The 26091-nt window shown below is 27.5% G+C and overlaps 1 protein-coding gene across 2 annotated transcripts in view; it reads right to left on the minus strand.

Annotated features, from left to right (window-relative positions):
- LOC103579549 (cadherin-99C) overlaps window positions 1-26091 on the minus strand; it is a 100414-nt gene that overhangs the window by 74227 nt on the left and 96 nt on the right. Inside the window, exon 1 of one of the 2 annotated variants that reach the window (XM_053739633.1) lies at window positions 25640-26050. In XM_053739633.1, coding sequence (XP_053595608.1) covers window positions 25640-25642 — 3 coding nt within the window. In that variant the 5' untranslated portion in view covers window positions 25643-26050. Of the gene's footprint in view, window positions 1-25639; window positions 26051-26091 lie in introns of those variants that run through there. The other variant, XM_053739632.1, reaches the window with a different exon arrangement.

Genomic DNA, 26091 nt, shown 5'->3' on the forward strand with positions numbered 1-26091 from the left:
ATTTAATTACTAAATAAATTTCATTTAAATATACGGTATTTTAACACTTGATTTTTTCCCGCCAGATGTCGCATTCTTCTCGCTTCCAGTAAAATATTAATGAGCTATTTAACAACCAATTAAAAATTATTCTGTCTATTTCAATAAATTTAGGGAAAAAAACATTTAATATTTTAATTGATTAAAAAAAATCTCTAATTAATTACGACAAAAAAAATTTTTAATTAATTTATTCTGTAAATAAAAAATTAAATGCATTAATTTTTCGCTTAACAAATGAATGTATTTAACATTTGAAGTACAACAAATGTACTAATTACGAGTACACCTCGTTATAGATCGACGTCACGTACAATTAATTACTCCACGCAACAACAGGGTGATTTGCATGTACGATTGGCCATAGCCACTAAAATTAGCGATGCTATCTCCCGGTAACTGACTGCAGACTATTATATTATAATAATAAATATATTTCTAATTAACTTAATATTTATTAATTATAAATTCAGCTGAAAATAAATAAATAAAAAATATCCGCGGCGAAATAAATTAAATTTTATAACCGGCTACCCATCGTTAAATATAGTGCATCGTTATCTTTAATAGCAAAAACACTCAAAGGTAGATAGTTAATGCGAAATAATTCGCGGTTGATAATCCAACAGGTGAATCCGAGTTATTCATTCGCGTCTTATCGTAATTGAGGGTATCAATTATTTAACCGATCCGCTTCTTATAAGAATCTTAAGGAAGATTTTCTGTGATAGTCTGATTCAAAAGTACTTTAGGCAAAAATTTACTCTGAGCCTTCACCAATAAGTTGCATGTTAAAATTCAAAACTTTGATATCGTTTTTCTCATAATTGAGATGGTCAATTTTAATCGAAAGAAAATTACCCATGTAAAAAAAAATCCTTCTGAACCCGGGTCAATAATAAAACTTGATTCAGGTTTGTTTCACTTTGTTTTCGAAGCTATCGATTTATCGATGATTTTCCGTTAAGATTTCAATTTTTTCGACTTGAATTATACTTTTGTCAACTTGTAGAGCTTTTTTCATCTTGGTTTGAACTTATTCGTCTCCACTTTAAGCACGATAGTCATTCACTTTATTTTTGACCTACTGAACCCAGTCAAAAGCAAGCAGTACCTTTCAGTGTAAAATTTATTTTTCCCGTTTTACCTTTTTTGACTTTTTCGTCTTATAATTTAAGTCGAATAAGTCTAAACCAAGTCCATTTTGACTTTTTTAACTTTTTCGTCTTAAATCGTGACTAAGTGAGCCATTTAATTATAAACCAAGACGAAAACTCAGTTTATTTCATATCGCCGTTGAAAAAAGTCAAGTTTGTCTTGTGAACAACGGGTCAAAATTTCGAGTCGGTAAACCAAGTCTAAATCAAGTTTTATTTTTGACCCGAGAAAAGATTCCAAAAACATTCGACATACTCGCCCGAGTCAAAAAACAAATTGGGATTTCAGTCTCAAAGTTGTCAATGAGGTTTTTGAAGATCAATTTATAATTTTAAGATTGACAACAGTATTGAAAGTTATCCTAGTTTAGTCCTCAAAGTAGAAGTTACAACCAATTTTATTACTTTGAAGACTAAACTGAAGTAACATAATGTGGATTAGAGCCTCAAAATACTCAAAACATACAGGAATTATTTTATCCACATTTTCCCGGGTCACAATATTTAGCCTCATCGAACTCAAGTAAACCTCAATCCAGCCTCACTGAGTAAAAATAGCATTCTGAGCCTCAAATGTTGTTCAAAAAGCCTCAATGAGCCTCAAATGATGCTCAAAGATCCTCAATAAGTCTCGATGAGCCACAAATAAACCAAGTCTTGACTATGAAATTTAAAATGTAATTTAAATTCGATTAGTATTATTTGAGGCTCTTTGATCACCATTTGAGGCTCTGTGAGCATTATTTGAGGCTCATTCAGGCCTTTTGAATATCATTTGAGGCTCAAAATACTTTTTTTTCTCAGTGAGGCTGGATTGAGGCTTACTTGGGATCAATAAGGCTTGATTGAGGCTAGATATTGTGACTCGGATAAACTTCAAAAGTCTCATTCGACGTATTCTCTCCCTCCCTTTTCTACCTAAAATTTTTAAAAGTCCGAAATATAACTTTTAATTCCTTGAGGATTTTGAGGTCTTATAATTTAAAATCGATAAATTATTGTCATTTAGACCTCACAGTTCTCATTGAGGATTTTTAGTACTAAAGTAGAGTTACTTTCTGCGCGGCAAATAAAACATCAAAGGAATTAAGGCTTTTGAAGACTGAACTATAATTTCTTTTTTGACTCGAGAAATTATAATTTTTCATCAGGATTCAACAAGGTCCAGATCAGGATTTCCTGATGAGGAATTGCTCTTGTAACAAACTTGGTTATAGAGTGCACGAGTATATTAATTGCAATTAACTAAAGACCAACCAAGAGAAGTTTCGTTAGAAGATTTGAAAAATCGTTCCACGTAACATCCACTTCAAGCTTTAAATTAGCACATATTTATTTATCCTCATTTACTGGCGCTCCTTTATTTGAAATTTCTTGATGTTGACAAATAACTTCGTTCAAGATTCCAGCTCGTTATAACTCGTAACTATGACGATATTCTTAACTGAAAATAAATGTAAATAACATGTAAGGAGGATCCTTAAGGCAAATGTCTAAGATAACTAGACATGTTTGCTCATTTACGTGCACAAGAAAATTATCTAATTGTTGGTTGTTTGCTTTGTAGTAATAGATCAATCATATTAAGCCCTTAGGTACCCAAGTAAACTCGTATTATTTTTAATTTACGTAATTTCACGTCCTAACGCTGGTAATAATTAATTATTAAACAACTAATTAGTGATTAGTTATTGTTATTTAAGTTGAAGTGAAGATGTTAAGCCTTGAACATGAATTTAAATATGACGTTACTGTTGCTGTTGTGGCTTGTTATTGTTATTATTCCCGAGTCGGTCGTCATGCTTGGACGGTTCGCGAGAATAATGAAAACTTTTTCTCTGTGTTCGTTCATGTAAACACATTTTTTATTTTATTTAATTGTCTGCTGATGAATTAATTACACGATTTTGTACATCGATAGCCACTTTCGGGATACAATTTATCTTTTTTTTTTTATGCTAATTAACTTTTTTACAACTTGTTACTTTTTGCGGGCATAAAAACGATGATATGTGAATTTTAATATATGTTATGTTATATTTATATGGTATTGCAGGATAAAACATTTCTGAGCTGAATATCCTTATGTATATGGCGAACCACAAGCCACGTGGCCGCAAGAGTTTAATGGAAGCGTTGCCCTTTCAACGGTTTGATATTTTTTTTTTCTTTTTTTTTTTTTTTCTTTTACTTTGTGGTTTTTTTAAGGTTTTGTCGTTTTTTATTTTTTTTATTGATACTATTTATTTTTATTTATCATGCGTATATTTTGTATTAGTTGTGTGGTCGTTTAGGCTCGGGAATTCTATAATAGTCTAATGGTCTTTGATCTTGTTATCTCGCTCGATACGAGAACCGGTAGATTGCTCAAGGAAATACCTGCTCGCTTCTTCGAATCTTCAGGTGCTCGGGCTTTAATAGATTGTAGTTATATAATAAAAATATGTATTACGGGGACATACGGTTGGAATAAAAAATAATTTGCTATGATATATTTTTTTTTTATCTACAAGGACAGTTCTCGTGGGAAAAAAAAAAATTTTAGCGTTATCTATTGACTTTAAGAAAAAAATGATAAGGACCTTTTTTGTACAAAATTAAATTTCCTACAAAATTGTATTCATATATTTTTGTCATATCTTTGATAGTTTAGCCAGAAATTAAATTCAAAGCTCTGTAAAATAAATAGCGTTTTTTTTTTTAAATTTTAGATATATTTAAAAATCTATAACTCCTTAACTACTGGAATTATGAAAAAATGTATGAGGACCTTTTTTATAGGAAATTTAATTTCCTACGAAATTATATTCTTATACTTTTATCATATCTTTGATAGTTTAGCCAGAAATTGATTTCAAAGTTTTGTAAAATAAATAGCGATTTTTTGATAAAAATTTTAGATATATTTTACAAATTTATAACTCTTTAACTACTGGAAATATGAAAAAATGTATAAAGACCTTTTTCATAGAAAATTTAATTTCCTACAAAATTGTCATGAATCATTTTTTTGTATCTACGATAGTTTAGCCAGAATTTAAATTTAAACTTCAGCAGTACTGCGCCCTGTGATAAAAAATAATTAAATAAATTTTTTAGCCACTAATTAATTTCACGTATTGTTCAAAAATGGACCAATTAACCGCCGTTATAATTTAGGTGCTTGAAGAACAGATGCTAAGTGTCCATACATCATGTTCTTTAAATATTTAAAGGCGTAATCGATTTTAATCAACTTTTTATTTCGAGTGGCCCATTTTCGATAGTTCAGATCTGGCCTCGAGCTCAATATCCCTCGCACTTAAACTCATTTCGAAGGTCTTTTTTCGAGATCAACGTTCTCATTCTATTCCGTTCTCCTTACACATATCCCACATAAAAACCCGTCCACGTGTTAATCCTTAGCCTCTAAAAAAATAAATATTTATTTAAAATTAAAATACCCAACTCAAATAAATTGAAATATAATCTATATAATAATAGGCCATAAATAAATATAACTTAATAAATAATTGCAAAGCATAAAATAATGAGTAATAAGACTCGGATAAGTAATTCAAACTCACACAAACTCGATATAAAATGTTTAGAAATTGATTCGCATTATTAAAGAATACGCTTTTATTTGTTTCGCTTCATTTCCAACCGGAAATGAGGATCAGGATACGTACATGAGTGCTCACAACAATACAGATATATATACACATAGAGTAATAATAATAATATTTTAAACTAGTCCATAGTCTATATCTGTAGTTGTGGTCTATAGTAAAAAGACACGTGTACGAGAGCAGAACTTCAATAGATTCCATCGATTGTATTTTTTTTAAGATATTTATCAATACGTAATTTTTAAATTATTATTATTATTAACATTATTATAATATTTGTATGCGATATTAAATCAGTGATATACAGAAGAATGTAAATCAATTGAGAGCCGGTGGTTTAGATTCAGTTGCACACGCATTACGATCATTATTCAAACTGTGAATGCGAATATCAGTTTGTCGAGAAAATACTTTACTATCATATACATATATATACATGTATAGAAATATATGAATACATGTATACCAGCAATACCAGACTGAGGTCTGTGTACTCAAGACGCAATCCCGTTTTAGTATTTTTGCCACTCAACAAATTCCTGGATGCCTTCCAGTCTTCCGAGTCCTTTTCCACCTTTCACAATTTTATGTATACAATATACAATGTCTTAAATAAGTAACCAAAACACCGATAAATCTTTTGATAGATTCAATGGTCAATGAACTTTTTAAAATAGTAAATTTGCTATTTTCTTAAATGGCCGTGGGAACCATTTGTTGAGGGTAAAAAGGACTACTTAACGTATTCAGGCATAGAATGAAAAAGGTTTTTGGATTTTTTGTGGAAAAGAAAAAGATTGGTCATTTGTCAATTAGAGTTTGTAGGAAAAGGTACTGACTGGTACATTTATTCGAGATATCTTTCACTTCATTGAATAAGGGTATAATGGAAGTTTTTTTTTGTTTATGGACGAATTTTTGCTGGGAAAATTTATTAGTAATCCGGGAAAACCAAGTCAGAGGAATTTTAAAGTTCGTGATTTTTGAATTGAAATTTTTGAAAAATTTGTTTTTACATGGAATCATGTTTTCAAACTTGACATCTAAATTCAGTTTCAAATAATTTCAATTCTTTTCTATTAAAAATAATATTTCAGTAGCAAACTTTCTAACTCCATTTTTTTAATTCAAGAGAAGCAAAAAACAGAAAAAAATGGCTTCCAATCTTAAAATTGAAATTAAAATTTCAATTTTTTAAGGCGTCTCCTTACATTTTTTTGGAAAAATGAAGCCAATTTTTCTGCAAAATTTTTATTAATCAAGAATTTTAAACTAATTAATGCCAAGCTCAAAAAATATGTAATATGACCCTAATTAGGAAAAGATTCAAAAATGTAATTTTGTCAAAAATGGAAAATTAGGAAACATGCACTGAAAAAAATTTTTTGAGTGAACGCAGATAAAATCCGAAATTCTGCGGGACATTGAATTTGAATTTAAATAAAATCCTTACCCCCCTCCCCCCGCAAATATTTAACAGTGTGCTAATGAAAACGTCAAGACTGATAATTTTCGAACAATTTAAACCGTTTCTCAAATAAGTTTTTTTTTAATGTGCAATTAAATTTTTCCATCGAAATAATATTAATTAAATAATTAATTACAACATTAATTAAACTTTAAAATTAATGAGCAAATATTGACCATAAATTAAAAATAAAAAAAAATTAATTACATTGAAACCTCGGTTTCTTATATGAAAACAATTACATATTGTATTGTAATATTAAATCTGATTACGTCCTATTAAGCAATAAATTGATACGAATGTATAATAAATAAAGCGAAGTAATAGAAATAAATAAATAAAATAAAGTAAACTAATAAATAAAACTAATTGCAGAAACTACAGTCAATGTACTTTTAATATTCACTTGTTCTTAATTTGTAGTTCGTTAAACCCGTGTGTAAAAATTCTCCACACACACAATACACACAATTAAAATAAAAATTACGCAACTCTCGTGAGATCCCTCAGGATATTCGCAGACAACTATTACGAACTCAGCTTAACTTTAAATTCTACTCTACATTGTTTTCAGATAATCACAACAATGATAATAATTATATATTATATATAAGTATATCACATACTGCAAATAGTCACGTGTAATAATACCGAGACATATATAACTTAACATATATATTTCACATTTAATGTATCAAGCGTCTGTTATTTTATAAAAAATAAAATGATAAAACAAAATAAAATAAATATTTATTTAACAAGAAAATTTCCCTATGGGATATATATTTTAACTGATGTTTAATTTATGTATCCATATATATCAAATAATCGCGAATAAATATATGTCTAAATAATAATAATAAATTAAAATAAATACCGGGGTAAGTCCAGGTGGTGTAGGTGTTAAAATTTTCGGTGTTAAATTTCAACACCAAAAGCGATGTTAAAATAACACCTCCGAAGGTGTAAATATTTTTTGCGTGTTAAAAAAATTTTCCGGTGTTAAAATATATTTCGGTGCAGAATTTAATTTTGTGCATATTTTTACTTACTTGATCACAAAAGTTAACAAGTATTTTTATTAATTAATCAAATTAATGGTGATTAAAATAGTGGCGGTAAAAAAGTGTAATTTTTAAATAAATAACGCTGAGGAAGAGGGGGGAGCCCTTAAATTTTGGGGACTCATTTCGCCCCAAAATCATTTGAGGCACTCAAAATTTTTAAGTGGCCCACTTCCTCTCCCCCTTCCCCTATTAGGGTAGAGTGGGGCAAAATGGGCTAACATATATATTACATATACACCCTAATTTCTTAAGGTCCCCCTTCCCCTATAATATAAATAATTATTTGAAAAAGTACACAGCAAAATTTAAATTTCCTCTAGATAATATTCATCAAATTTTTATATTCTTTTATATATAATACATTTTTTTTTTCTAATTTCTCTACGTGGAATTTTTTTTTACACCAATTTAACACCAGTATTTTAACACCACCGAATTACACCATCTACACCGGTGTTATTTCATTTTTACACCCCGTGGCGTTAAATTGAATCGATTTTTAACACCGCTCTTTTTACAGTGTAATTATAATGATAATCGAAATATTGCCGAAAAATGAAGACCATTTTTTAAAAATAAATATAAAAATAATAAGCATAATTAAAAATTATATATTTTTTTCATATATGTATATGCGCAAAGGTATTTACTTGCATGTTATAACAGGATAATAATCATTTCCTTTCTCAAGTCCTTTTTACGAGATGCCAGATCGCACGACTTAGACTGAGAAATTTCCGCGTCGTAAAAACTCGAATATGACGATGACTATGACGACTATTATAATAATAATGATAACAATAACAATGATGATGATGGTAAAGCTTTTAAAGAGGATGGAGCATGTGATACTGGACAACAACTTTCTCGTTGTAAATTCAAACTTATGCATCTAGATGCACGAGCAAACGATCCACAGGTAATTGATATCTGAACCAAATGCTTTAATGTCATGAATGTAGGTATATATATATGTGGAGTTTATATGTAGCTGGATGAGCAGAATAATATTAAAGGAAATAAAGAAATAAGGTATTGAGTATTCGCCTCGTAACACAACCGCGAGATTGGCATGCGTTGTTTCGTGTTTGGTTTTTGTATTTTTATTGCCACACCCTTTTTGAGCGTGTTCACATATATATATATATATATATATATATATATATATATATATATATATATATGTGATGTGTGAGTATTACGTGTTCTGTAAGGGTGCAATTGCAATCTGATAATAAAATCTAGTCATCAAACATTTATGTTGTTTCGGGTAATAAAAATAAAACTTTTAATTTTAAAAAATATCTGGACATTAAGTAATTCGAATTTATACGTATTATAAAAAAGTCAATTAAAAGTCATATAATATGAAAATAAAATATTTTTAAAAAAAATTGACTGTGGGAAAAAAAATTAGATCTCACTGAAAATAACAGAAAATTTTATTTTCTCATAGAAATTTTGAAATTTTTTCCTATAATATATATTTTTATATTCATTTACTTCTCATATTTATGTCGATCTTGAATAATATTTTTCTTTTCATTAAATTCCGAAATCTTTGGAAATAAAAATTTTTACCGTTTTATAATTTAAACTTTTGAGTTTTTTTGGAAACCTGCAGAGACGTCAGAAAATTTTTATGTTAAAAACAGTATTTTTGAACAGCCCGCCTCATTTTTTATTTTATATTAAAAAAAAGTAACATAATAATAATCCTCAATATATAAATAAAGGTATATATTTATAAAATGGGTGTGGAATTTTGTTGAAGATGTCAGCACGTAAATTCTCCCAGGAGTTTTTGGGCTGAAATAACATGTGTGTATTTTAAAGCTTAACTTCTTAAAAAACAAGTTTTTACATTAGTGGATTAGTGCGACCATGGATGTGTGTTATTATATATCCTCTTCCTTGAGGCGATGCATAACTTTTACTCGAAAAACTTTCACAGGACTGTAAAACGTATATATATATATACAGCAAACACAAATCTATTACACGAATAATGTAAACAAATTTGCAGATCTGTGATAGTATATTGTTTTGATACTGAATTTTTTTCAAAAATTTTAAATTTTGATGGCATTCTACCCCGTGATGTAAAGCAAAAAAATTTTCTGGACAATTGTCAAATAATTGACCAATGGTCATTTTTTGAATAATGGCGACTTTCGCGCCAAATTTATTTTACCCAAAAAAATATGTAGCAAAAAATTGAACGAAATTTTTTTTAACGTCATTTCGATTCTCACTAGGGGTGAAGGGAAATTGTTATGAATAAACAAATCGATTGTTATGCCGAGTGATACGACTTGCAGTTGATTTTCAATTACGCACTTGTTCATTTAATTTTGCCCAAAAAATTGACCGAGAAGTTGATCAAATAATTTCCTATCTAACAGAACATCAAAATGATCATAATTTTGCATCACTAGTTGTACCGCATGTGCCATTGATTCGTGTTAACATAAATATAAATTGTAAATTACGTTGAGAATCATTGATGAGTTATTTCGATTGTTTTGACACTTACGGACTACTCAATTCCTTATTTTCTCTTTTACTCCTTTCGCTTGCTAATATATGTTACATTTGGTCACCAATGATTGGGTAATTTGTATGCAAGTCATTGATATGTTAGGCGATTAAAATTGAATTTAAATTAGTGAGCGTGTGCGAGTCTTCAATCGACGGCATTGTTTTCGTTTTCTCTGACCTTTTCACGCTTTTTAGGTTTCATTTATTCTTTTTTATCGATGATTTATAGACTACTATTTTTTACACTATTGTAATGAACAGGGTTCCTTTACGCCTTTATTAATATAATAATATAATATAATATAATATAATATAGGGATTGAGATATTAAGTGTTAGAATAAATAACACGGATTAAATAGTTACGGAAAGACATGTTGGAGTTGCTCTATTGTCTGCTGTTGGAATACAAATGTTTTATGTTGTTTCTGTGGTGTTATATGATGTTGGAAGTAAGCTTTTGTATTAAGTTTTGATATTTACGCGACAATGAATATTAATGTACATTGTGTATAACAGATTATAATTGCTCATTCAAATGAGAAACTCAGTTTTCATTATTTAACTAATCATTTTATTTATTACGGTTTTCATATTATTAATTTTTTTTTTTTTATTTATCTAGATCATGTCCAGAATATGTAAATATATAAAATTTATCACGGGTATTGGGGATAAATTAATTGATTAAATAATCAATCACTTTGTCCATAATACCCGTGATAAATTTTATATATATTTTTTTTTTTATATTTTTCAACTCAAAAAAAAATTACAATTTTTTTTAAACAATATGTTTTCAAAAATCTGGAAGTTGTTTTACAAAAAATTTGAATGAAAATTTCAAAGTTCAAAAATAAGAATAAGTCAAAAATCCTCTAATTTTTCCAAATAAATTTTTAGTAAAAAATTTTACATAAAATCTTCAATTTTTAATCACCGTAATTTTTTTCAAATTTTAATTTAATAAAATCAAAGTAATGTAGAAAAAATTTTTTTTAAAATAAATGGAAGCAACTAAATAAATTTTCAAACAAATTTTTTAAAAAAATGTAAAAAAAAATTTATTATTTCCAAATTATTCAAAAATTTGATTTTAAAAAATTTTCAAAAAACTGTGTCATTGTTTTAGATAAAATACTGGAGCAAGTTTTAAAAAAAATATTTTTGACAAAATAACTGAACGAATATTTACAAAAAACTTGAATTTACCCCCTGAATAAATAAAATCCTGTTGAATAAATAAAACTAAAATTCTAACAGCTTAATAAAAAAATAAAAAATTAAAGGGATAATAAAGTATAAAAGATTAATAAATAATAATTTTGTTTGCACGTCACCTGACTCATGACTTTTGTTATTTTTAAAAATTCGAGTGTGTAAATCGTTTGAAAAGATTAATATACGTATTGTTCAGCAAACGTATAGGGAACAGACACAAAAAAGACTACCTGTTGACACCCTCCACGCCTCTGAGCGGAAGCTAAAGAACATATGTAAAGATTTAACTATATATAACTATACATTGCTATACAAGCATACATTTTTTAAGCGTATTGTATTATTATATATATGTTTTATTCTTTTTTTCCATCAAATTCTCTTTTTACTGGGCCCGGATCATTTCACCTTGCTCCTTTTACGAATTTTTTATTCTCTTATTTTATCTATATACTTTAGTTCTCGTCCTGCACCTGGCTACCTGTAGAGTTTCACGTCGTTACGACGTTCCTCAAGTTTAATCTTTCTTATTATATGGCTTTTATATTTAATAAAACCATACGATATTCACTGGTTTGTATTGTTATTAAGAAAATTAGTAAGGGAGCCCACCAATTTCTAAGAATTTTTTTTTTTCCTGAAAAAATATATTTTTTTTTATCTAGATTAAAAAATTAAATTATATAGACTTTCAAAAATCATGACTTAGTAGTTAACTCCTCAATTAAAAAAAAGTATATATATATATATATATATATATATATATATGGTGAGCGTCTATGAGTACACTCAACTTCTTAAGAAAATTAATTTAAAAATTAAAATTTTATTAAAATATTTAAAAGTATAAAAAAAAATATTTTTCATTTCAGTTACTAATTTATATTAAGTGGCTTTATGTCACTGCAATGAAAAGTGACTGGCTAATGAGCATTTTACTTCATATGAATTATTTTTTTTAACTTAATCTCCAATGTCTTGTTGGAAACCCTAACGTTTAAAGTAACAAATGCAAGCTTATAATTAATTTGATAACCATAAAAGCTGCATATGCAGTAGACACTGTACACACTACATACTACCTATATATACTCATATATAAACCCACGTGCCCAAACATTTATAAATAGTTTTACGAGAATGCGACCAGACAACGTGTGTATAAAGTGTCGCCATACAATTTTTTTCCGATTGAGAATGCCTGTGATTAACGATAGATAGAGTAAAATGCCATAAAAAAATATAAAATATATTTAAATAAAAAAAATAATAATAAATTGTCATTGGAATCTAATTAAATTAAATATATAAACGTCTTGGAAAGTTTACGAGCTTTATCGACTTTCCATCTCAGGAGATAAAATATTTTAAAAATCAACATTGTTTCAATTCATATTAAATATACCAGCATATATATATATATATATATATGCATATATTTGTAATGCAATAAATAATATTGTCAAGTAGCAGACAGAGACGTTACCATTCGTGGTATTGTGTAATTAATAAAAAATATATAAAATTAAATGACAGATTCTCATAAAATAAAATGCGCTCGCATACTTTCTCGTTATGTCTGCATCAGTTACAATTTTGTTTAAATCTGAGTATCAATATAAGATGGTAATGGTACTGATAGAATATGTATGTGTGCTCCATAACATACTTTTGTGCTCTGTATATATATATATATATATATATAGATATATAATACTAGTTGATACTGTTGTTGATGTTGATGTGAGTACAGAGAATGCAATCCATTTCTCTTACAGTTTGCATTATACCCGTTGTACGTTACGCTTATCGGCGTGTAACGGTAGAGAGTAAAGAATCTGATATACCTCTGCTCGTATTTACTGGTTACACTATCTTTATATTCTACGAAAATTATTGTATGATGCATTCACTAAATCAACAGCCTCTCTATTTATTTATACTATTATAAATTATACGAGTTTTTAAATTATTATTAATAAATTTAACATTCCTTACATTCATCGCTTCAAGGTGTGAGATGAAAAAATTATTTTTATTTTACTCCAATAGTAATAAATAAGTATTTTATGTTTATCACTAGTGACAAGATTTTTGCCTTAATTTTGAAATGAATGCTTCAAATGATAATATTACGGCGAAAATATTGGACTTATAGAAAAAGTTTTCAAACAAAAGTTGTAGGAAATTTAATTTTCCAAAGAAAATGTTTCTTATAATTTTTTTATACGACCAATATTTTTACCGTAATTCCAAAATTAAGATTCATAATGAATGCTTCAAATTTTTGTTAATTATGAAAATCTTAATTTTGAAATTACGGTGAAAATATTGGCCATATGAAAAAATCATAATAGACATTATCTCTGGAAAATTAAATTTCCTACAACTTTTGTTTGAAAACTTTTTCTATAAGACCAATATTTTCGCCGTAATTCCAAAATTAAGATTCATAATGAATGATTCAAATTTCTGTTAATTATGAAAATTTTAATTTTGAAATTACGGTGAAAGTATTGGTCATATAAAAAAATCATAAGAGACATTTTCTTTGGAAAATTAAATTTCCTACAATTTTTGTTTGAAAGATTTTTTTATACGACCAATATTATTACCGTAATTCCCAAATTAAGATTCATAATGAATGATTCAAATTTTTTTTAATTATCAAAATCTTAATTTTGAAATTATGGTGAAAATATCCCCTTTTACTCGACACAAAATTAAAAAAATCTTTAGATGTTAAAAAAAAAGTTTATCAAATCTAGCGCAATTAAACTTGATATAAAAAATTCAAAAATCTAATCGCGCATTATCCCAGCGACAAAATAAATATCTAAAAGATAAAAATGGTGTTTTGTCGCATTAAAAAGGACCTCAGGAGACCTAAACCGCTTAACATGCTTGAGATATCCTCCCAGAATATTCTATCCGCTAAGTGCGACACGCGAGTCCGTGATTTCCGCAACAAATTCCTGCTTCTGGTTACATTAGTGTATAAGTTAAGGTGTCCAAGTTGATCACCATAGCATTACTCTTGAGTCCCGATGCTTTAAAGTATAGGCAACCACATCGTGACTCTCTCAGAGTAGGTTTTAAGAGGAGTATTGCAAGACGGTATTTAATTCTTCGAAAGATATCTTCACGTTTTCCTTGTTGACACTGCCGAGCTTCCGGGAGTTTCTTCCAAAGCTGTAGGTGGTCCATCTTCTATTGGCAGGATTTTTTTATGAGACACATCTTATACCTGGACCTGGTACTGCATTTTTTTTATGTAACGTAATGTTTGAAATATTTAAGAAGGCCACTGGGTCCCATGTTTTTCTTTGACCTTTCGAACTTTTTCCCATGATGACTAACATTTTTTTTCTTTTTATGTATGTTTATATTTATCGGCGTTCGAAAAATAATGTTACTCACTTTCCATGCCCGTTAGTTTTAAGAGCTGTAAATGTGTGTAATGTCTTTTATGTACGGATGATAAAAAAATAATTATTATTGTTATACATGAAGATCCTGTTACTTTGGGTAGAGAAGTTACTCGGTCTGCAGATTCTGCTGACTTTGAACCTCGTGCACATGCATGCCAATATACGAATAGAAACGATCTTATGTTAAAGCATATTGTAGAAAGCAATCTGGCATTAGTGGTACTTGCATCAGGCTATAGGCCACGGGAAAGTAGGATTTTGTATGTTAACTTACATTAGCTCACGTGATACTCTTACCGAAGGATTAATCTCAGCGCTTTTGTCACGTTTCAATTTTCATTTTATTTTATTTTTTTTACTTTCATTATTTCACGAAATCAGTAAATTTTTAAAAGATTTTGGTAATATCAGATCTACAGAAAAAATAATCAAGTTAAATAGCGGCAATCAAATAAAAAATTTAAAAAGGCGGGAAAATTTCAAAAGTTTAAAATTTGAATCTATTAAAAAATTACACTTTTGGAATTTTTCAGGCTACAAAAAAAACCCAGGGCAAAATGAAACGACTATGGTCCATTTTACCCCGTCAGTTTTTTCTATTTATCAATAAAATAATTTATGTAACAAACACGAGAAAAATTTTTTTTCACTGAAAATTTAAAATTTTCTGCACGCTGATCAATTTGCCCCATCTTTTTTTACAAATAAAATCGCACTTTTCTGGTATTCCAGGCAATGTAATTAACTATTGTTTATTATTTTTTTTTTAATTTTTGCTCAGAAATTCAATAAGTCAAACGAATTAACGCAAAAAAATTCACAAAAAAAAAACTAAAATTAAAGTCTGAAAATTTTTTCCCATAAAATTTTCAAAGTAAAGCGAAAAAATTTTCACAACAACAACCAGCGATAAACGTCAGTTAACTTCATCCTTGAACAACTTTATGTTTATTTACAGCCAATAAATAAAAATAAATATTTCCACTATTTAATCACCGCAGCTTTAAAAAGTAAACATTTCAAACTTTGGATTTATATTTTTCCAGTATCCATTCAACTATTTTTATCTGCGATATCAATAGATAAAGATAAAAATATCAAAATTTGAAATTAAATGAAACATAAAAAAAATCTATTAGATAAACTTAAGTTTCCTCTATTACAAGTTAGAATTGAAAAATAAATAATATGTGTGGGAGGTCTAATAGCTAAGAAAATAAATCTCGTAATTATCAAGCATGAGTAATCGATGAGAAGCCGACAAGACTGCTGATAATTACTGATGGTAACTGTTGGGTCAGAGGCCAATGTATTGGTCAGTTGTACATGCATCCACTGAATAATCCAGTGGATACACTGGTGACTCCACACCACATATTAATGTCTCTACCTACATATATATACATACACACACCAAAAAAAGGATTTCTTCACGCAAAAATTTTTTCTCGCCCTAAGAAATTTTTTCTCTTCAATTCATAGTACGAAAATTTTTTTGGAGAGAGTAAAAATTTTTTCGCGCCAAAAAATCCTTTTTTTCTGTGTATATAAATTGAGTAAATAAATATGACAAATTAAAAACTCAACAAAACAATAATTGTCTTGACTGAGTATGAGAATATAGACAAGTCCGAGGTGTTTAAGACTTAAACCAACTGATATAACGGTGACGTTCATCAGGTCACCAGTGGCCTCCTTTTAAACTTTTTTCTTCTCTTTTCATCCAGCATCACAACAGCCTCCATCTTTCGTCTGGCTCTTTCTTTACTTATATTATTCAGTACTCTCTATCTCGTGTACTCACATCCCCGAAGATTCTAACTGTAAATTCCCATGCTTTGCTGTTTGTATACTTATTCTATATGTATATATAAATGTATATGTAATACACAAGTGCGTTTGGACTCGCGTTCGCGTCATAAATAAAATTAACCCACAGTGTTGGTAATTTTATTACAAGTACTCCAAAGAAGACTTGCAACTCTTGTATAGGACTCAAAAACCCGTCAGTCACTCGATTATAATTTTATGCCCGTCGAAAAATTCATGTGCCGCAATCTGGCAACTTTTTTTATAGCTTATTAACTTACATTAACATTTGTTACGTAATTTTTTATACTGTGATATTAAACTCGAGTTTAATGTTGTAAGTGCGGTACTTAAATTTATACTTTTAGTTTTTATTTATAATAATTTATTTTTGCTCAAACGTCATGTCAGAAGTGACTACACCTGCCTGAACTAGAACCGCGTGGGCAGCTGAATGAGATGAGTTGAATAGTTTTTACTTTTTTTTTTCTAGCTCAGCAGATGTTGATTTTTTTTATTCTCTAGATTTTATTTGCTTCTTATCTATATTCTCATCTCTTTAATATATTTATTATTATTTTATAAATCCACCGAAAATTCTTAAAAAATCTGGGATTTTAATCCAAACAACTGTACTACGTTGTTTAATTTTATTTCAAAACTCAGAAAATTTCACTTTTCAAATTTACGTCGGTTGAATTTCTCTAAAAAATTTTTTTTATTTTTGGAAAATTGACTCAGAAATTATTTTTTCAAAATTTTAACTTTTTTTATATTTTGTATATACACGGGAAAAAGAATATTAAAAATTAATAAATAATAGTAAAAAGTGAAATCTGTTATCAATAATTAGTACTATTATGTGCTTAATGCAAAGTAGTTTACTAATTTTTGTAGATTCCTAAAAATTACTATCAATTATTTCAAAAAGTAAGTTAATATTATTACTTTTAGGTATAATACGTGACTTATTAGTGAAAGTTAATTAATTTATGGCAGAATCTATTAAAAAATAATGATTGGTCAAATTAAGAATTGCTATCTTAGATACTGATTTTTCCAGCCGAAAATTGAAAAAGTTACAAACTTTTATTTTACAAATTCGATATCGCTGATCAATTATTAGCTTAAAATATCATTTATTCATCATTATAAATTAATTTACAATATACATAAATCGAATAAGTGGTAAATAATAAAATGAAAAATTAGTATTCTAGATACTGATTTTGTTGCTCCTAAAAATACAAAAAATTTTAAACTCTTATTTTATAAATTCTATCCCATTGACTAATAATTAATATAAAATGTTATTTATTCGTTATTATAAATTAATTTATTATATACATATATAGAATGAGTGGTAAATAATAAAATAAAAAATTCGTATACTAGATCTTTATATATTAATATATACGTTTACTAATTTTTCGGTTCCTCATTTTAAAAATTTTTCCATGTATATTTGAATAGTAATAGCTGTGAATATCAATTTATCGATTCTTTTTCATATTAATTTTAATACACGAAATTACAAATTTTGTCCTTCTATGTGTATCAAATTTGAATATGAATAATAGCCATTTTGCAATATATAATAATCCTCGTTTGATATTAGTATCGAATATACTAATTTTGAGTCCAAAATAAACTACAAACTATTCAAATTTTGAGCATCATTTTTTTCCGTGCATTGTGAAAAAAAAACTGAGATACTTCAAAGATTTTATGAGATTATTTTTAAATTTCCATTTTATTTTTTATTTTTTTTGTAATAACATTTATTTATGTTTTGCTGAAAGTTAAAGTAGAAAAGACGACTATCTAATAATAGCTTTGTAAAAAAATTGCACAGTCAATGAACCGATAAATTTAAAGAAAACAACCCGCTTTCAATTTTACTCAAAGCGAAAATAAAAAAATAACTGATTTTTCTTTTAATTAAAAAAATAATTTCTATTAAAATTTACCAAAAATAAAAAAAATCATTTTTTTACTGAGACTCGATAGAATTGTAGCCTTGAATGAAATTTTTGTGATAAAAAATTTTTTATATATTTTCCGGTTAGGAAATGTTTATAATCGTTAACTGATGAAATCATTAGATGTTTCTAAGAACCGTTGAATCAGAATCTTAATCCTTTTAGCATGAGTACTTAAGTGACATTTGTGGCTCTTTTAAATCTCTAGAGAGGTTTCGGATCATTTATACTTGAAAAGGCTCAGGCGGTGATCATTATTATTAATATTATTATGATGATGATGATGAGTGTGTAGGAATCATTTGTAAGATTTTAGTAGCGGCATAAAGTCAATCGGTGATTCTAACAACCGGCCTCACCTTCATGCCCCGGTAATAAATTACTCAAAGTATATTTTTCATTCAGCTTCTAATTACCGCCGGTAGCAACACAAAAATATATATATATATATATATATATATATTTTATAACACAGCATCCAAGTCTTATTGTCCGTATATAGTGGACATAAAAATACCCCGAGTTTTACAAATGGCTAAATAATATACGAAACTTCTAGTCACTCGTAGTCAACTCAAAATTTACTATCCCTTTTATAAAGGATGACCTTTAATTTGCATTGTACATTATTTCCTTTCCTCGTCTATCTTTAAACTTTTTTTTTCTTATTCACAATTTACGACTCGAGAACATCAACCTCAGTAAATTTATTCACACTTCTAGACACTTGAAAAATATTTCCGTACTGAAAAAAATGAATTTTTAAATTTTAATAAATAAAAAAAAAAAATTTCCTCTTCCACTGCAATCCTGACTATTTACCAAGGACTTTTTAAATTACATATTAATATATTCATAACAAATTTGAACTTTGTGAATAAATTTTTTGAACTGTCAAAAAATTTTCTAAACACTCAGATAAATTTTCCAAGCTTTGAAAAAATATTTTTTGATGATAAAAATATATTTAGTTTTGAAAATTAATTTACAATCAGTGTAATAATTTTTCCGACTACAGTAGACATATATAAGTTCCATATCCATCAGGTGACTGTTGCTTGACAGTTTCTGCTGACCATAATGTCTAGTATAAACCCAGTACGGCAGATGACGATGCAAGACTACACAATATAATAATAAAACGGCAATAAAAAATAAAAATCCTAAAATAAATATTAAGATTCATCGCTTCTGGTTTTTTATAGGCATGTACAAAATCATTTGTTTGCACACACATGCGTCTACACAGTAAAAAATATTGTGTTAAAATCAACATAATCTGTGTTATAAACGGTCCACACATTTGTGTTATTTTTTAACACAGACTATTTGGGGGAATTTAAACACAAAATTTGGGTTTAAATCTCAACGTGAAATTCGGGTAATACGAGAAGTTAATTTAACACTTCTTAAATGTCTGGCGACAAAAAAAATGTTAAATTTTACATTTTATTTTTGTAGGATAGATATTAAGTAAAGATAATTTATATATTATTTTGAGATTATCAAAGTCACAACAATTATTATTTAACATTAAACTATCGTTTGATAGTAAACAATCTTTTTATTAGAGTCAAGATTTTTAAAAAATCACGTAATATTTAATAGCAGTTGCAAATAGTAAATCAATTAATTTATTTTAAAAAAACAAAAACACATTTTTATTTAGCTAAAAAATAATTTTAACATTACATTAAATAATTCGAAATTATAACTAAATATTTTTTATTAGTATGATGAAAATTCCAGCTTTTAGTAAATGCTAAATAAAATATATTAATAAAAAAAATTTTCAAGTTAAATTGACATTTATAAAATGTCGACTTCACTTTCATTTTTATAATAATTATTCCGCGACAATCGATTTACTTTTTAACATAAATTTTGTGTTAATTTTAAAGTAACACTCAATAAATGTTGATAATTTTAATTTTTGTACCAAGTAGCTCTTTTAAAGTGTTAAATAGTAGATCGATTTAAAATTTTAAAGTAACACAGTTAAATGTCTTGATTTAACACTGAATAATCCCCACAAAAAATTTAACACGACCGTTTTTAACACAGATACACAATTTTTTTTTACTGTGCACACTTACATCCACATATGTACAAACTCATATATAGATATAAATATGAAGAATAAATAATAATAATAATAATAATAATAATAATAATAATAATAATAATAATAATAATAATAATAATAATAATAATAATGACGCAAAGGAAGTAGCGTAAAACGTATGAATAAGTGTAAGATTTTATTTGCTACCTTGCACTTGAGAGGAAGCTCGATTTCCGCAACTTACACTAATTAAACAGTGAAAAGGTGTGAGAATCATAGCTCATATCTTGAGAAAAAGAGTAATGAACATTTAAATATGTAATTTAACACAATAAAAATAAATAAGTCTCTATAAAATGACTTTTTATATTTAAATATAAATTACCGTGTCAATAGACTTTTAACGATTAGTGGCTTTTAAATTTATTTAAATGCGTGGTTAAATAATTTTATTAACTTGTAGGTAGATAATGATAGTTTAATATACATATACATATACATATACATATACATATATTATATTATTGCGAATGTATGTGCGTGCATGTTCTTTTTAAGACTCTCTGTTTCGTTAGGAGTCTGCGTTGTTGCAGGTTGCACGACAAGTCTAGTCTACTGGTTTCGCTCTGAAAATTACTATACTTATGTATTACACAAGTATATGTATACATATTTATAATAGCTTTTATTCTGTAGGTTAAATAATTACTTTTTCACCAGCGAACGGTGATCGGGTTGTGAATAAGAGTAATGGAGACGGTATTGGATGCTTTAATCTTAATCGCGGTTGTTTGTCAAGACTATTATTATTTTTAAAGGTGGGTAGATTCAAATATACATGCATATCTATATATATTGTTATTGTTATTATTATTATTATATAGCACCTTGAGTGAACAATAAGCTTCGTTAACAACTTTCATATTTATTTCGATTATTGCGTGCTGCTTATTCATTTTTTACCGTCAACTTATGGCTGCGATCGGTCATCATTTTTTTTATTCCTGTTTATTTATTTTATAGTAATCAAGATATTTGTTTACTTTGCTATTTATCATTTTATTTTTCATATCAATAAATATATATCTATATGTTATAAGGCAAAAAATTATTTCGTGACATTCAAATTTCTGTACTTTCTAATAAACAAAAAAAATTTAACTGTAAAAAACATGGAGATTTAATTAAATCTGATGTCAAGAAAGTTATAAAATTTTTTTTAACTCTGACCAGAACTTTAACTTTTTTAATGGACAAAAAAAACTATAATTTATACAAAATATTAAAATGGTAATAAAATCTAAACTAATTATCTGACAGCAATCAACTACCGTTAAAAATCTTTAAACATAAATCAGCGATTAATTATTCCAACACATAATATATTAAAAGAAAGTACACTCGAAACGTGTTTTTATTAATATAAACTTTGACCTTAAAAACTCACCGCTAAGTATAAACTTTTCATAATAAATAATAGTCCACAAAAAAAATAAATTTTTTTAGCTCAAAAAATTTATGTCCGACCCAAGAAAATTTGCTCCAATAATTTTTTTGAATTAGGAATTAAAGACAAAAATTTTTTTTAGACCACAAATTTTTTGCGTCAATATATAAATTTTTTTTAGTTATAAAAAAATTTTTCTCTTCAATTCAAAATGAAAAATTTTTTTCGCGCCAAAAAAAAATTTTATAATTTTGTTTTTAACAATTCAAATTAAAATGAAAAAAAAAAAAAAACTAAAAATATGCACATGTAGAAAATTAAAAAAACTATCAGTGCATTTTTTTAAATATTTTTTTTTTTATACTTTATCATTTTTCAAAAATCCAAAAGTTATCAGACCGGCTAATTTCGGTATCCGATAAAACTAAAGCTCAAATTAATAAAAAAACAATTAATAAATACTAAAAAAAAATTAACATGAATGTAATGAGATGAAATATTCCATTAAAGTATAAATCAACCATTTAAGATTAGTCTCGAGTAGAATAAAAAGCTCTCGAGTCTAAATAAGAATCAATCATACGTGATGATATGTAACATCATATCTATCCTATATATAAGTTCTCGTTCACGTCTGGAAAATCACCGACCGAAACACGATCCTATCTCATCCACCAGCAGTATGCGCTCCAGTCACGGCGTTCATCATAATGCAATTAGTGTATCCGTGCGTTGGTGTATCCGGAAAGGGAAACTAAACCACGATACGAGTACTGGAGCGTTGCTCTTGCATTGCTTCTGCTGTAGTCATGTTCATACAATATACACCATACAGCATATATATATAAATAAACTACTTTTATATATATCTATACTACAGAGCCATGGAATTGCTGAGGAAAGACGTTGTGGCCCTAGAGGTATATCATTTGCATTTGTTCATAGCTCCGCTCATAGACCAACAACTCAAGTCTTAGCTTTGGTACTTAACTCTCTTACTACGATCTGTAACGCATGGCTGGAGTAAGAGCACTAACACTAGCCCTCTCTATTCCTTACTTATGTGTATTAACTATTTTATGTATATATATATATATACAATATAATAGCATATAGTGACTGGAGGTTGTACGTATAATAGACTTACATAAAACTTGTATTATATTTATATATATTATATTAATAAAGTTGCTACCGAAACGAAACGAGTTACAATAGCTCAAGGATAATAATCCTCTTATCATTTATCAACGACACTGAGTAATTTATTATAAAAAAAAAAAAAACTTTAAGGGAGAAAGGGATCTGAGATACAAAAAAAAGAGGATATTTTAGTGATTTTTTTTGGAGAGTACGTTATTTATTAAAATTTTTTAAATTTGTGACATTATTAAGCATCATTTCAAGAATATTCTGCTAAATTTTTAGTAAAAAATATTTAAAAATAAGCCAGTGGTAGTGGGGAGAGACGAGTCACCTCAAAAAAGTCTCCATGCCGTAGGCAGGATAACTCATGCCTCATTTGAAATCAAAAAACTAAAAAGATTTCTTTGGTATATAAGTTTGATGGATTTGAACGGAGAAATAAACAAAATATTCATTTTTGAATTTTTGGTAAAGATGCAATCAAAAAATTGATTTTTGCCAAAAATTCTTCTTTTTCTTTAATTAAACAATAAGTAGTTATTGAAAAAAAATCCTTCGTTCAAATCTAAGATAAACTTGTATACTAAAGAAATCTTTTTGGTTTTTTTGTCTTCAGATGAAGCAGTCATGAATTATCCTGCCTACGGCATGGAGATTCTTTTTAAGGTGACTCGTCTCTCCCCACTACCACTGGCTTATTTTGCAATATTTTTTAATGAAAATTTAGCAGAATATTCTTGAAATGATGCTTAATAGTGTCACAAATTTTAAAAATTTTAAAAAAGAAAATGGCGGTAATTTAAAATTTTTTAATAAAAAAAAAATAATAATTCTATGACTTCTTTGTCTTACAAAATTTTCAAGCAACAAATTGAATTTTGTCATTTTTAATCAGATACCCCTTTAATGACTTCCGACACTTTAATCCATTTCCGTTAGATCTTTTACCGCCCAAATATATTTTAAAAAACAAACCAAAAGAACTTGTCTAAATTTCGAGTGTGTTGACTATTCTTCGTATCCAATGACACCCATAAAAATTGATAAGACTTCCAAGAGAAGATAAAATTAATTTCTATAAATTATTTACAATTAAAACAAAAATTAAAAAATGATAAGAAAAAAAAAATATAAAAACGATGAGCATAATAATTAAAAATTTAAAAATTAATTTATCATTTATAATCAAGGACCGTTTTTTTGCAACCAATAATTAAACGTTTCCATAAAAAATATAATTTAAAATTCGGTAAATAAATTTGTCAACAATATTTTGTCACAGTGACTGCAATTTTGGTTAATAATTATTTAAAAATATTTTATATGTCCTGTCAAAAGCTTATTTCATAAAGAGTAGCACTGGCGTGAATATAAAACAGTCTCGTATTCTACATATTCTTGTTCGATACGAAGGATAATTGATGATCGATACTCTACTGTACATATAAAAGTTGTATAAAGAGTAGTCGTACAGGTTTTAAAATATATTCCATGTTAAAAATAAATTAAAAGTATCGATAAAATAAAATTATTGGTCATCTCTGTATATAATATACTCATTATTTTAAAATAAATTAATATTTATTATTTATAATTATTCCTAATCCCCGAGCAATCGGTATTTTATTTTATATTATTTCCTATACGATATGTTGGATATAAGTTTTATATATATATACATATATTACGGCATATATAAGACTATGTGAACGGAAACGACACGCGCCGGACACCAGTATGCCGATAAGACATTACCGGATAACATTGCGAACATGATATTTATGCGAGGGTCGATGGTTCATCGCGATCCTACAAGTTTAAGTTGGACCATTGGTTTCCGTCCAGCCAATATATGTACAGAGACGTAAAAATTAAACATTACATTTATTACAACCGCATAATATAATATATTACAAATCCTTTATGTTGCCTTCGATAAATAAAACACAAAATAAAACTAGTCCTTAAGGTACATGAGCAGAAAAAAAAAATTCTTGGTGCAAGAAAAATTTTTCACTATGAAATAAATGTAAAAATTTTCTTAGGAGTTAAAAAAAGAATTTCTTGGCGCCAAAATTTTGAATTATAAAATGAAATCAAAAATTTTCCATGGACTAAAAAAAAAAATTAATACTAAAGTAAAAATTTTTCGCGCCGAAACTTTTTTTACGCATGCGCACACTAAATTTTTATAAATAATTATTCCAAAACTAAAGACAAACATAATATATGCTCTCAATTAAACCCAAGTTTGAACAGTTGGCTTTTAAACTACGACTAATCTGTTGTTAAAAAACTACAATATAAATCATCGTAAGCATCCTGTGATTTAAAAAAACGGTTTCGCAACTTAAATATTAATTCAATAATTAACTATAATAAATAATTATATTTAAACAAATTATCTCGTGGAATTTATATATTATTATCTATTTATACCGTCATGCAGTTACAAGCAATTTAAATCCGTATATATTTCTGTGTATATTCTTATAGCAATGAACATCCTGCGCAAACGCTCAAGGTAATCTGCCGCTATTATTTTTCAAGTCATTTTTTTATTTTTACGCGCGGATAAAAAAATAAACCTTTTAAAATTAAAACAATTTATAAATACTTTCTTAACAAAATAAATAAAAAAAAATAGCAGACTTACCATGACTGATAAATAATTAATTCCAAGTTAACGATACCGGCATATCTATCATCAGGTCTACAGTAGCATACCGGTCACAATGATTATCACACAATCACTAATCACTTCTTACACTGAAAACATTAATTAGTAAGATAATTAATTTTTTTAATTTGAATAAAAACAATACGTTCACGAATACAAAACACACACGTTTAAAAATACCGATTCGCGGCTTTCGCGGAAAGATGATTCGCGGGTCAAGTAAAAAAAAAATTAGTGTAAAAATAAAAATAAAAAAAACAGAGTAATCGTAACGTGTAAATCGTGTTAGCAGAGACCGGGATAAGGATACCGGTGAATTTAAAACCTGGCAGACAACGACTGAGCTCGAGACCGGCAGGTAGGTAAGCAGTTGTTGCCCCTCTACTTTATACCACCTTTACTTGATACTATAGAGCATACACACCAAC

Source organism: Microplitis demolitor, chromosome 5 (assembly GCF_026212275.2).
Source record: "Microplitis demolitor isolate Queensland-Clemson2020A chromosome 5, iyMicDemo2.1a, whole genome shotgun sequence".
In the NCBI taxonomy this organism is placed as follows: Eukaryota; Metazoa; Arthropoda; class Insecta; order Hymenoptera; family Braconidae; genus Microplitis; species Microplitis demolitor.